Below are 14,825 nucleotides of genomic sequence, written 5' to 3' on the forward strand. Positions count from 1 at the left end.
AGTCTGATAATCTGAATTACATCTGATTTTGGCACATTTTATACGAACACTTATTTGATATTTGATTATCTACCTATGAAATGTTTCATGTAAGGCAACACTATGACATAGTACAGTGGATGCTGCATAACAAGTAGTATAATTTGAACATTGGCTGTTCAGAAGAATTAACTGAGTTTATATGAAGAAAACAGTAGTATTTAAAAGTAATGACTATTACATATTAATAATCTAAAAAATTTGTCTTTAAAGTCATATTTAGGAAGCAAGAGATTTATATATATCAGTCCTTTAAGGAAAGCTTACCATGGTCTTCTGCGAACATCATACAGATCTATTTTGTTTGGAGTTCGACTTTTATCTACCCATGGGGAAGCTAGGAAAAAAATATTGTTGTATAAAGTAAATTTATCTTAAGTATTTTTAAACACTTAAAATGAATAAACATCATAGACTTAATAAACCAACATTCAATATTGATAAAAAAAAGCATTGTGTTATTGCAATGTGTTTTTGAACTATATACTTACACCACTATATATACAAGCGTATAATATAATATAGTAAAAATAAATGTAGATAAAGTTTTTAAAGGGCCAAATTGTGTTGAAGAGATAGTTACTGACTATAATTGACCACTGACTTCAATGGAACCAGAATTTCAACTGAAGCATTTTAGAATACGGAATAATTATTTTTGGACAAGAAAGTACTTTATTTCAAAACCACTTATTACTTAATTAATGTTGGATGTAATAATACTGTGCTCATCTATGCTCTCAGTTATATATCTAAAAAAATTATCCATTGGCTCAAAAGAGCTGTACCTACATAGACAATTTAGAAAAGAAATACGAATGTATCATCTTTCCTGAAAATAAAGTGAGATAGAAATATCCATGTCTGTAAAGAAAATACTAAAATTAATAATGTCTTCTAAGCATTTAATCTAAGCTTTATCATAACTTTCAGCAGGGTAGGCATCTTTTTCTTACTGAAGAAGAAAATGAGCCTTTCAAAACCATTTAACCACTTAACAAACAAAGAAACAAAATGAAAAAAATCAGTGAAAAGTTACATGAAATGAACTGTATTGCAATTTGATTTCTCACTGTATGCCATCAACATTGGGAAAGCTGTTTCCTGATCTTAATCATCTTTCTGTCTAGGAAATAAAGAGAGCTATAGGCAGTTCTAGGATGCTTTGTTAAAAAAAAAAAAAAAAAAAAAAAAAAAAAAGCACCATATAAAACGAATGGGAAGAAGTATATCTCCATCAATATTAAAAAAAAAGACACCAGCTTTGAGTAGCTGCCTATTTTTGATTTTACTAAATGAACCTTTCCTTAAGTGACCATGAACTGACCATGACTTGAGTTGGTACATTAGTTCCCAGAACATTTAAAAAGAGCAAAACCCACAAGTCATTTATCAGTATAATAACCTCTTTTGTGCACCAAAAGAACCTTCCACTTTAAAGCACTATTGTGTGTGAACTAACACAAGACCACCTGTCAGGTCCTTTGCAATCAAAAGAGAATAAGGTCTCTGAAATTTCCAGAAAGGAAAGAATAGCATTTTCAAGGCTTGTATATGTTTTTTTGTTTGTTTGTTAGCTGGTTTGTTGTTTTGCATTTTTTTTTAGTAATTTAGGTATCATTACTTAGGTATATGCAATTTGACTGCATTTTGTCTGTGTAACAAAAGACAATATGAGAAATAATCCAGTTACGTTTTTCTGCAAAATCTGAAAGCTACAAAAGTACGCTGACATAGTAACACCTGACATACGAGCACATAATTTCCTTGAGGTCGACACCAATTGCCTTGACAGAATACGCTCCGTAATCAGGCCCTTTAGACCAATTATAACATGACAAATCTTTTGGAAACACGAAGTGGCAAACTTGAACTTGCAAAGAACTACTAAGCAACAAAACTTGTCAAGCCTGATTTTTTTCCTTTTATTTCTAAAAGTAGTAAAATGTCTCTATAACAATATTATTATTTACCTTTCCCTTCCCTTCCCTGCCCTGCCAAACCTTCTCCCCCCCCCCCCCTTCTTTGGAGAGAACACTCAAAACTTCTGCTTGAGACAGAGTAAAATGAAGTCTCGAGACTCTACTAAGTCTTGCACTCGGTTCTACGTTTTTTTTTTTTTTTTTTTTTCGGTAGGTTTCTGTATTGCCACAAAGTTGAAACTGAGCCTTTCTGGCTCTATCTATATTAGTATGTTGAATAGCACAATGGCAGGGCAGACATTCACACAGACTATGCCTTTCCTTCTGGAGATTCCAGCGAGTGATCACATTTACAGTTTTTCATTTGGGATGACAGAATGAGTGATGAACACAATAGCTAAATTTTGCTGCTTGGTTTTAATTTGCTTGGCTCTTTCAGTCTGAACAGTCTTGGAAAGACTGTCAACAGTTTCACAGAGGTTTAGAGAAAATCTTTAAAAGCATTATTTCTTACTATACCATTAAAACAGCTTTTCCTGTGCCACATATCAATACTTTTTTCCCAATTAATATATTACCTTCTTTTGAAATAAATTTAACAAGTACCTACAAGCTTAAGTTTCCATTTGAGGGAAATTTACTGGATTTATTCTGTGGCTGCATAATTTATCATCACATAATTAATGGTTACTGCACCATACAAACACAAATTAGGAAATACAACGTTTACCAAGGAAAACAGCTCTACTAATTTTTATGATGTTTTCTACAACAGTAAATGCAATCCAGTAGTAAGTCTCTGCATGGCTAAACATAAATAAGGACTCGGCTCTTAGTGTCTAAAATTTCATTCACACCAAGGAAGTGCTGAAATCCCACTTCAACCTCAAGAATTAACACAACTGCATTATTCACTCATCCTAACCTCTCTCTGGATTAACACTTTTAATTTTAGATGGCTTTGAATGGGCTCACATTTATTCACTGGTTTTGGTGATGTTCTGAGTATTTATGGATCTTATTGAAATTGCTATTACTAGGAAACTGAAATCCCCTTAAGACACTTGATCTCCTACAATCTATTTTTAATTTGCTCCAATTTAATTTTTTATCAATTTTTAAAGATGATAATGTCTATGCAAAAAATAATCAATTATGGATTTATAATTATGTCAAAAATAATTAGAAGGGTTGTTGACAACTCTAAAAATAAAAATAAATTAAAAACAAACAAACAAACAAACAAACAAACATGCATTGCCTTGGTCTATGTACGGAACACCCTATAAAGTCATTTGGGGAAACTGGCTTGGGTCTTACTGTCTAAAGCCTCATGTATAAAGGTGAAAGCAAACATGAAATACACAAGAAGATTAGACATTTTCCTAAAAAAATAAAGATTGGTGATCTTCAGATTTATATGTTGATCTATAGAGCCTATTGTTTAAAATGTACATTTTAAACAGATGCCCTGGAGTCTGGCTCACAAAACATCTTGAAGAGATCACCTTTGGTGTACTTCATTGTTGCATAGTAACATTTTTGAACTATGCCAACACTACACAATTCTCTGGTGCATACATTAGTCTTTATTCATCCTTTGATTATTTTCTTGTTTGGCATATGGTTAATTCAATATTTTACAAATTATTCATTGGATTTGATATCCTTCCTATTTGTGCTGTTTGCATTATGGATGTTGTAGGTCTGGCTATATTTCAAGCATGAGCAAGGCATGTTTTTCTGTTATGTCCGCACACATAGTGGAAATCCTCAGTTTTGTTGATTATATACAAAACTAATTCATGCAGTACAGAAGCTGTCCTGGGGTGAAGCCTAAATGAAAGTATTGCTCAAGGGACATCCTGACTGCATCTGCCCATTTCTAACTCATTTGATGATTATGGCACGTGCAGGGAAAACAAAGAGGCACGGGAGAGTGTCATGGACTTTTTCTAAAGTCCTAATGAATGAGACCTGTTACATCTGCCCTGTTCTACTGTTCAGGTATGCCTGCACAAGAAGAAAAGAGGTGCAGATGAATTATTAACAGCTTTACATCCCTGTAACATATTTGGGGAAAGAGGCTAAAAATTGATAGTAAGACAGGTAACAAATGCCAATTATCAAATCCCAGACAGAATTATATTATTCTGATTCAAACTTTGTTTTCCTTTCCACCTCAGAGGGCATTAGGTAGTAAACGTTAATGCAGCACTTACTGGGTTAGACAAACAAGTATTTGTTAAAGGTGAATTTTACAAAGCTGTCTCTCAGGAAAACATTCATATGGATATTCAAAACATCCATAAATACAGACCACTCAGTTCCCTATGCCAGATTCAGTGAAGACTTCCAATAATGGAACAAAGTTTGTTCTGCAACCTACAGCTCTTAGCTTCATTTCATATTCCCTCTCATCTTTTAGTGAGTTCATGTGGACAAAAGTGCATTCAGGTACAGAATAGGCCACGCAGGCCGGGAAATGTGGTATTCCTCAGCTTACTACTCAGAAAAATGTTGTGTGAATTTTGGTGTGGCAGCAGCACGTTTGCAGAATTACTCTGTTATTTTTCAGTAAAATGTGAATAGTTATGCAACATGGTAAGTAAAAATAAATACAGCCATAAGTTTAATAATCCCTAACATTAATCATCATAAAGTGCTTTGCACCAGTATACTTAAGACTCAAGATCTATCAGAATGATGACTTGAAAGAATAACTGATTAGTACTATTCCCCCCTTCCTCACCAATTCCATGCTAGAACAGAAGATGTTAAGACAAGACTGAATACAGTTACTTAATTCTTAACTATTTTATTCAGACAGTGACTTGAAATTGCCAAGAGCTAAAATTGTTTTCAGGTAAAACCTACCTAACAAAGAAAGCTCTGTGTAATGTCCTTTGTGACTTTTATAGTATCTTCACCGTACAGAAAAAAAAAAAAAAAAAAAAAAAAAGAGAATAATCATCTCACAGAGGTTTTGCAGAATGTATTTACTATATGTTTATGAATAATACTGGGCTGTGTTTCATTCCCAATCAGTCCAGCAGTAAGTTTTACATGGGAACAGGCCATATGTAACCAAATCCATGGTTTTATTCATCCCAAGATGCCAGAAACAAACAATCAGAAAATAAAACTGATCTGAACCTATGAACCATGAGTACTTCAGTCTGTAACTTAAAATTAGCTCCTCAGGTGTCTGTGTTATCTCAGTTTGTAGGCAATTATTTCTGCCCTATAGGCTGAATTTCATCCTCCATAAATGTATTGCTCACCCAAAGGGGGATGAAGCATCCGTAAAGCTTGAGAAGATTTACAGAAGCACCGAGATAGCATTTTTCTAGGGAAAATTCTGGAGATTTCAATTTGTATTATAAAAACAGAGATGGCATGAACTTCAGAATGAAGTTATGGTAGATTTGTGGCTTCAGTGTTGATTAATTCACTAGAAATAACACATTAGCCTGTAACTGGGTGGATTTGCTCACACAACCACAATATTCAACACTTCAGTTTTGAAAAATGACCATCTTGCAAGATTTGCCATATCAAGAGTATGGTTAGAACAAAATTATGCCAGCCCATGTCTTCTCCTCCTAGATGTCAAGAAAAAAGGAAGTGAGTAATGCTCAAATATACTTATTACAGTGCAAAAAGCAGAATTATCCAACCTACACACTACCTGTGCTAATAAGCTGCACTACTGGGGAAGCTGGTTTGTTGTTTTTTGTTGTTTTTTTGTTTGTTTGTTTGTTTTTTAAAAACTCTGAAAAACTCTGAAGGCTCCTTTAAATGTTGAATTGTTAACAGGAACTGTCAGCTATAAAATATGACGCCTTTTGAAAAAAATAAAAGTGAAGTTCTTAGTTTTTCAAGGCTTTTTGATTCATTTTGTATGGATTTTTTAGGCTTTCTAGTCTCTTAGTATCTGCTTCAGTAATGACTTTCTTTGAGAGTTCAATACCATAGCTGCAACACTATTGCTTGCCATTAATGGTTAACACAAGAGCAGCTGTGCACAGCAAGTCCTTTATTTGGAGAGATACCACTTTATTTTATTAGAAATTGATTTTCAAACCTGTTCCATTATTAATTTGTCTGAGAAGGGAAAGCTTCAGCAGCAGAGTGAGACCTGCTTTGTTAACATCTGGAGATTTTTTTAATTTTATTTTTTATTAAGAGGAAAAGACAATGCTAGCTATCCTCTATCCATATATTTAATCCAAGAATTTAAGACTTTAGGAGCAAAAATACTTTTTTTTCTGGAAAATCAACTGCACCATTCTCTTTCTTTTTCTGTAAAATTTCTTCATTCAATATTTAGTAAGCCCTAATTAGATAGGAAAATCAAAATATCATAGTAAAACACTGGCATGAGCAATGTAAACAGACTTTACCTAATTAAGGTTCTTAACATATCATACTAATTAGATAGATAAACAAAGTAAGACTAAAACCAAGGCTAATCTGTCATAAAAAGGGAGAGAACTGTACTGTTCTGATCACTGTACTCTCCAGCAATGATATAAAGATTGTGACATGACTAACACACCTGCCAATGTTTAGACAATGCTATGAGTTTAAATATGAGTTGATGAAAACAGTAGTACACTGAGCCTAAAAAGAACTTGGCTTCTATATCTGGTTTGATTTCTTAACCTTCAGAGAATCACTGAGAAAGCCATGTTATCTCTCTATCCCTATTTCTTTTATATGCAAAATGAGGACAATGATGTTTTCATTACTTTTAGATCATGCTTTGAGACCTGAGAAAGATGAAAAGAAATGTTATAGAAAAGCTAGGTTTTACTGAACTAGTATAGCATTTAAATAAGCTGTAATGGGCTCTCAACTTGAGAAAAACAAGTGAAAACAACTTAAAAATAAAGATGTTTAGGCATGCGGTTAATAGAGAATGAAGGATTTAGTATATAGTGATAAATAAAATAGAGGTGAGAACTATTTGCTTTTTCACCTTACAATTATTTTGAGGAGGAAGAAGTTTAAAATATCTGAAGCAAGTTGAAGGTTGTGTTGTTGCCCATCAGAGGGTGTTTGGAGGATGAAAATTAGTATGCAGTATAGCACAGGAAAATCTAGAGGGGTTTCAGAATATAAAGCCCCCCAGAATAGGCTAGAAGAACTATGTACTATAGATGAAAGAAAACATGGTGCCGTCCATCCAAAGAGACTGTCAGCATGAGCTGTTCCTTCAATCATGCTGTGGAGCATGATTTTTTTTTAGCTTCCCAACTTGAATTCAATACTTTTCAGGGAAATAGAATGCTATCTCCAAAAACGACAGGACTACCAACATCTCAAAATGCTGCTGCATGTCTAGTTCACCAGGAAGCATGGAAAAGAGTTGGTCTCCTTAGGAAATACTATTTTTCTTCACGAGTATGAAGCTTCAAACATTCACTTAAGAAGTTGACGCTGTAGCATTTTTTACTACTGGCTTTGCTGTAATTATATGAACCTCGGCAAAGTAAAAACAAAACCCTCTTCTGTCCATTTCCTTATCTCTCCCTCCTTCCTTCTATAACATGGGTAAGTCAAATGAAGATGAAAAATATATGTCTGGGATCTGTGATAAGCGAAAGCCCACAGAGATGCAGTCTGGAGGCTGCTTTTTCCTCTTTGAAAAACAAATGAACAACAACAACAAAAAAGAAGTCACAGAGCTATGCAGCATTTGAGGATAGTGGATGTTGCCATATGTACTGTTTTGGGAGCAAGTTTTAAATTTAAGTTCCCATAGCCCCCCATGTTAAATTTCAAGACAGAAGGGGGAAGATCTGGAACATTTGGTAACAGAACAGAACCTCTTTTTCAGTTTTATTTTTGCTACCAGTTGTCTCAACTGCTTTGATCTGATCTTGACCAGCTATAGCGCATGGCCATTTTCACTGCACTGCAGACCAAATACTGCCACAATGAATGTAGATCCCACAATTCTTATTAAAGGATACTGAATCAATTTACAGATTGTCATGGAAGTGTTATTGCTAAATAAAACACACTAGCTGGAATCTGAGACTACTCATTTCATTAATAACCTCTCTAGTATTACACTGTGGCAAATACTACTTACTATACCTCCCTGAGAGAGCTGAGTTGGCATTGCTGACCCAACAGTTTTTCATTACTAAACATTCATCAAAATTGAGTGTGTTTTTATTCTAGTTACATTTTGAAGTCAAACTTTCTTAAGTGTATTTATTGCTATAACTATAAAGTCTCTTATGTCATATTTAGCTGCCAATAAATGTCTGCAGTCCACAGTCCAAAACAAAATACATCCTTTATTCAGGATCTTCATCTTACAAAACTAAATAAACAGAGAGATGAGGTAGTGATTAATAATAGTGTTTCTTTAAAAAATTTGCTTAATTTGTAATTACTGCAGTGAAAATAATATGCTTCCCATTGCAGTATTTTAATGAAACATTGATTAACAATTATAATCCCCATTAGCTCTATAATTAAGAAGGATTTCAAGACTAAAAGAGGAAGTGATTGGTTTGCACCTACGTCTCCAAGAAGCTTGCCAAAAAAATTGATAGTAAATTGTTCTTTTGGAAAGCTGCTTTCTAAAACTTAGCAACAAAATTAGCTGGATAGATGCCTGAGAAAATCTAGGGAACTTAATATCTGTCAAACCATATTAAACTAATTAAATTAATTTATTTTTGTGTAACAGACTTGTCCACAGCTCTGTGCTTAATTATAAATTAAATCTGCAGTCTGATCTGTATTAAAGGACCTTCCTGTCTACATGAAGTCAATGAAGTTCTACATGTGCAAGCCCACAGGGAATGGTTTCAAGACAAAAAAAGTTAATTTTTTTTCATGAGCTACTGCCACTGAAGAAAAATCAATTATTAAAAAAAAAAAAAAAGGCGTATATTATGTCTTACTTGAGCAGTAGGCTTGGAATATATGACCTCCAGAGGCCCCTTCCAATCTCACAGCCTCAACTTTTCTGTGATTCTGTGAATACTCTCACTTAGTTTTACTCTTTAAAAAGTTCTAATGCATTCTGTATTAGAAGATCCATCTGTTGAATGAGATTTATCCTTCCAAAATATTAATCTCTTTCACCTATTCTATGCAGGTGCATTCAATATCTTATCATCTGGCACTACTTTATTTCATCTGTTTTTTTAAAGCATTCTAGAAATTGAAGCTTTGGATTTGGAAATACTGTGTTGTGATGCCTCCAATTTTATGTCTTTGCAAGTTCCATTTGGATTGAAATGAATTAGTAATTTCAATGATCACGTTAAAATGCTATCAGATTACTGCATTTCTCTTCACAAATACATTGCCACTGAAACTAATGAAAATGATAATACTAAGTACCCTCACTATTCTTTAAAAAATTTTAAGGCAATACACAGTTTGCCAAATAATTTCAAGAAGGAGAAGCTTAGTATAAGGAAACTCCATTAAACTGACTAAAGGCCTGATTGATAGAGGTGAAAAATTAAGTTTGAGGCCCACGGAGGTATCCTGAATCTATGGCTCTTCTCTGCAATTTCTGTCTTGGTGTTCAAGAATGAAAGATGAACTGAGTATATTCTAAGGAAAAAGTTAATGAACAGAATGAAGCAAATAATCTATTAATCTATACAGACAGAATTCTACCTCTATGTAGTCTCTAATATTTCTGAGGTAAAGACAGGAAGTTGCTGTACAGTTAGTTTAGTTTTACACCCAGCACTGGTTCTGCTATCACTGCATATGTCAAAATATATTTGTGTGTATGCAATCTTTGTAACACTTAGCTTTGTTCTAGTTCTTCTATTCTAATCTTTGGACTGTTTACATCATAATATAAGAGGAGATGAATACTTTGGTACCATTACTTCCTCATTCTGATTCTGTTAGCTATTTTACATAAAATGGAGATTCCTATTTTACTGTATCTAATTACTGTTGTATCTAAACCTAATACCATTTGTTATAAAGAAGAAGATCTGAAAAAAGGAATTGGTCTAAATGTTGTCTCAACCCAGGTCACAGACAGAAAGAAAATGATGTGACACCTTGATAGAGAAAAATATTCTGAGGAGTCAGACAAAGCACAGATGAAAATTATACAAGATCATGTGTGGGATGCTAGAGGAGTTTATCATAGTACCAACAACGGAATACAGGTAGGAAACAACAGGATACATGCAACAAAAAATATTTTTAATTGCATTTATAAAGTATTTCACACACTATCCAACCACGAATATGATCCTTTAATACTGCTGCTTACAATGTTGACAAGGACTGCCTCAGAGCCTATTGAGGGCAGAAGTGATGTGCCATCTAGCTCATTACTCAAGGAAATGGGATACTATCAGATAAAAACGATAAAAACATTAGTTCAAGAAACCTGTGATTGAGGAATTACTCTACAGCTCAGAGGTACTGAAGATTGTTTTTAGGAGAAACAGGACTGCACAGATATACCTCAGCTAATAATAAGCAGATTTAGCTATGCATTTTAATTTTGTTTTTTGATAATTCCAAATTCTTTCACAAATATCATTGCTATGGAGAAACTCATCTCTTTGCAGAAGGCTTACCTATGGCCAACATAACAAAGCAATGCTTGACAATTTGTAATATAATTTTCAAAAATATAATCTGAAAGGCATCCCTTCCAATATATGAAACATGATTCCACTTCTCACAACCTTTATGTGTGTTAGATAGGTCTCTGCAAACTGAGACAGAGTTCACAAAAAGAGAGAGATGGGCACATTTGCACCTAATTAAAAATATAAAAAGCAAAGAGCTTACCAATTTGAGCTATACATGGAAGAAAATGGGAAGAAGATGCACAGAACAACACATGTACAATTTACGGCCTGACAGATTGCTCCAGATTACTCTGTGTGTGTGTAAAATTTAGGGATAAGGGAATTACCAGGGATTTATGAATTTATCTTCTGACAGGACTAGACAGCTAATAAATACATAGGCATGTGGCTAAGGATTAAGCAGGACGTGCGAGTTTCTGAGTTTTATACTTAACATAAATTTGTGTTTAATGGAGTATATACAAATACCACATCCACCTGCAAAATAAGGAAAGCAAGTTTGTCCCATCTTATAGAGGCACTCTAAGAAATATTATATAAAGATTCTGAGTCTCCTGTGCTGTGAAGAATCTGAAGTGGACAGGTTAGCTAGACATAAGAATATATTTTTCTATACATAATACGATTTTGCACTTGAAAATGAATTTCCCAGAGGTTGCCACAGAGATGTATTTAAGAAACATTTCTTTTTCAGCACTTGGAAAACACCATTATATGATAAGTGGTGATAAATGATGATCCCAAACTCACTACTAATAGATCTGAAAAGCATTGAAACAGAACCCTTGGAAATAAAGAAATATGAAATTAGCATTTTCAATATTATCTGTTCTTCAATGTCTCACTGTATTTATTTCATCAGTATCTACCATGACAAAACAAACAGGATTCAAGTGCTGTGATATATTCCTTCCTGCAAAATAGCCTAAGGCAGTTTCTCTGCCAATGCTAGCAGTTGTGTTAATGATACAGTAAAAGCTTCACTCTCAGAAGCAGCAACAATCCTGTTTAACAGAAGAGAAAGGATCTCAAAGTTCTTCCTTAACCAGTAGTAGGCAAAAGAAATAAGACACTATACACAATTATCTTGTGTGTAGTGGACACAGTATTCTGTCATTGGCAACAGCATCTAAAAAGAACAGTAGTAGCACAGTAAGCCTTGGATGGAAAACAAGGTTTTCCATTATCTAGTGAACATCAAATATCAATTTAAGGCTACAGCTTACCTAAATTTGATAAAATATACACCTATTTATATTAATTTCTGTGATCCACTAATAGGATTCTTTGACAGGTGAAACAGATGCTGGTTGAAATAACCAAGTTGTATTCATTGGCCTTAGCTCCAAAAAGGAAAAACGTAACTGTCAGAGATCATGGACTCTGCAGGACATAAGTATGGTGCAGTTGCATTTTCACTGACTTTAACCATAAGATTATCTGTCTTGTCAATCACTTTTAAAAACAAGACAGGTACAAATCTCATTGGCAAATGTTTACACACAATTCTTTACACACCACACAGAAAGCGATATAAAAAAATATTATTGAACTGTTCTGTTTTTCAAAGGACACCATCTTCTGTTTCTCTTCCTGTGAAAAATACAACTACTTACGTATTTCATCCACCAGTTTCCTCCCCCTCATAATAGCTTTATGCCAGAATAAGTTCACAGTCATTGAGTTATTTCTGATATGCAGAAAACCCACCTATGTAATAAAGTCATCTTTAGGTACCTTTTATCTCTTCTAAATAATTCAAATATTTTTTAAGGCAGTATGAGAGATAGTGCAGTTCCTTACAAGAGTTCAGTTACCTGGGTAATACCTAGCAAGGCCAGTTGCACTACCAAAGACCTGCCATAGTAAAGTGGGGTCTTCTTCTCTGTTCCGCTTGAACACATCATCCAACGCAGCAGTCCAGTTGAGTTCATTTAACACAATTGTTGCTGTCAAAAACAAAATGTATTTGGAGTTACAAAGTTACATCTTAACTCAAGTTGCAGTGACTGCAAAAAGCATACTAAATCATTATGGAAAGTAACAATATTTCATTTAACTAATCGACAATTTAAATGTAAAGAAATACATTGCTCTTCCTTGGGAATTTTCTTTAAGTTCCTCACATTCTCTTCTTTCCATTGCATTATTAATGCAATGACTGTTGATTTATTAATACAATCAGTATCTTCTAAAAATACTTGTTTTATGAGATGTTACTCTAGATTACATTCCCAGTTCTAGAAATGTAAAAGCAGGCACATAAAATTGATGTTTCTATTAATCGCAGCACAGTACAATATGAAATACTAGAATAATGTCAACAAAAGTAGGTGAGTATTTTAGAAAAGCTAACAAAGATCTCCCTTTCCAAATTGATGCCTTATGGGGATCAATTAATAATTCTACAGGAAAAAGACAACAATGAGTATTTGAATTAAAATATCAAGGTAGGACCCACATGCACTCATTACTGCATGCTAACAAGATCTTCATGTTTATAGATGTGATCATTTACAGAATGATCAGCAGTGTGAACATTAATATTTATAAGGTGGGTCAGTTCCACAATGAATTTAAAATACAAGGAAATTCACATTTTAAAGCATGATCAGCTAAACACTAAGCGGTTACTCAGAAATTTATATTCACAATGTTGTCCTGTACTGATGTTTGTTTTAATGAAAAAAAAATATATATTTCTTTTTCTATTTTTATTTCTATTTCCGTTTCTGTTTCTAATATACGAAATGTATGTATATTAGTGTTCTACACCTTTGTGATAAATGTTGGGAGACACTCTCAAATGGTATTAGATGATATAGATAATCTTTTTCACCATCATTTAATCAGCTCTAAATATCTCATTATCTTATTCATGTTAGGCAATAGCTGACATTCATTATTTTTAGAAAGAATATGGTGGTTTTTTTGGTTGGGGCTCTAATTCCTTCCTCTGTGATGCCTAATGGCATCTACGTAACACCTAGATTAGCAAGCCAAGAATGTAAAGGGAACTGGATGGGAAAATAAAGCAAACAAAAAAAAAACAAACAAAACCAGCAACCAACCAACCAACCAAACAAAAACATTTGAAAATAACTGAAGATGTAGATATAAATCCTAAGAAAGGCAAGACTGTAATTTAGATCTTGCTTACACTACAGTATTGCACACAAGAAAGAAACCGTGTTCTCTTGCAAATGGGCAAGTCAAATTGAAAGAAAAAATAGTTCACATTCACAGATGAGTGGCATCACAGTACAAAATTCTATATGTAGGGTAAGGACAGGTAAAAAGTTATCAGTTGACAGTTTGAAACAGTTTAAAAATTAGGTTGTTACAGGTACTACAGAGATTGTAACATTAAATTTTATAGGCTTGTTTTTAAAGGTTAAGGAGGAAATTGCTACACCATGTGTTTTGCAGAAAGGTTTACGTGTTTTTGAGAGGATTTTTAAAGTATTACTATTTGAAAGTACAGCTTCTTATAGAAATATCAAATTAAATGTCCAACCCTTGACATTCCCTGTAAATAAAGTTTATAGTATGTACCTGGCTCTTTGTAAAGTAGGTAATTATAAAAATATATGCTTAAAATAAACTTTATAGTATGTACCTGGCTCTTTGTAAAGTAGGTAATTATAAAAATATATGCTTATTTGAGAAAGGGGAATAAAACCCTGCAGTACCATGAGAAGTTCATTGTCATTTTAAAATGTTTACTGTTCCATCATCTCTTTTAGAACCAGTTTGATCTACTGCCTAATTAACCATTATAGGCACCCTTTCTAAACTCCTTCTAAGCTTGACTTTGTTTCAGATCTTACTTCCAGAAGCAGCTCCATTAAGTCATTAGAACCATTTATTTACTCAGCAAATAATTTCCTCTCACACTTGATTTTTCTGTTCTTCATGTTACCATTTTCTCATTTGATATACAGAGTACTTGGCCCAGTGGAAGCCTATACCAATGGTTCCGAGCGGCATTCAGAGCATTGGAGCATAGGGCGCTTACTTTAGGCACATCAGAGATGGTAACTCTTACCTCTTTACTATCTGACAAAGCACTTAGATTTCAGTGTCCTCCACAGATTCCTCAGACCGATAACAACATTAACCAATGTGTACACCCTCATTAAGTTTGCATTTGACACCAAATTTGGTGGAGAAGTGTCGATCTGCCAGAGAGTAGGAAGGCCCTGTAGGAAGGCCCAACCTGGACTGGATGGGTTGATGGGTTGATGGATGAGGT

General features: G+C 33.9%; 1 protein-coding gene across 1 annotated transcript in view; it reads right to left on the reverse strand.

The window, feature by feature from the left end:
- The window catches only part of CACNA2D1 (calcium voltage-gated channel auxiliary subunit alpha2delta 1), a 408,933-nt gene that overhangs the window by 105,819 nt on the left and 288,289 nt on the right, over positions 1-14,825 (reverse strand). Inside the window, exons 7-8 of the mRNA XM_084305950.1 lie at positions 12,388-12,519; positions 307-376 (exon numbers count right to left, since the gene is read on the reverse strand). Coding sequence (XP_084162076.1) covers positions 307-376; positions 12,388-12,519 — 202 coding nt within the window. The remainder of the gene's footprint in view (positions 1-306; positions 377-12,387; positions 12,520-14,825) is intronic.

The sequence above is a fragment of the Netta rufina genome (assembly GCF_964035555.1).
Source record: "Netta rufina genome assembly, chromosome: 1".
NCBI classification, from domain to species: domain Eukaryota; kingdom Metazoa; phylum Chordata; class Aves; order Anseriformes; family Anatidae; genus Netta; species Netta rufina.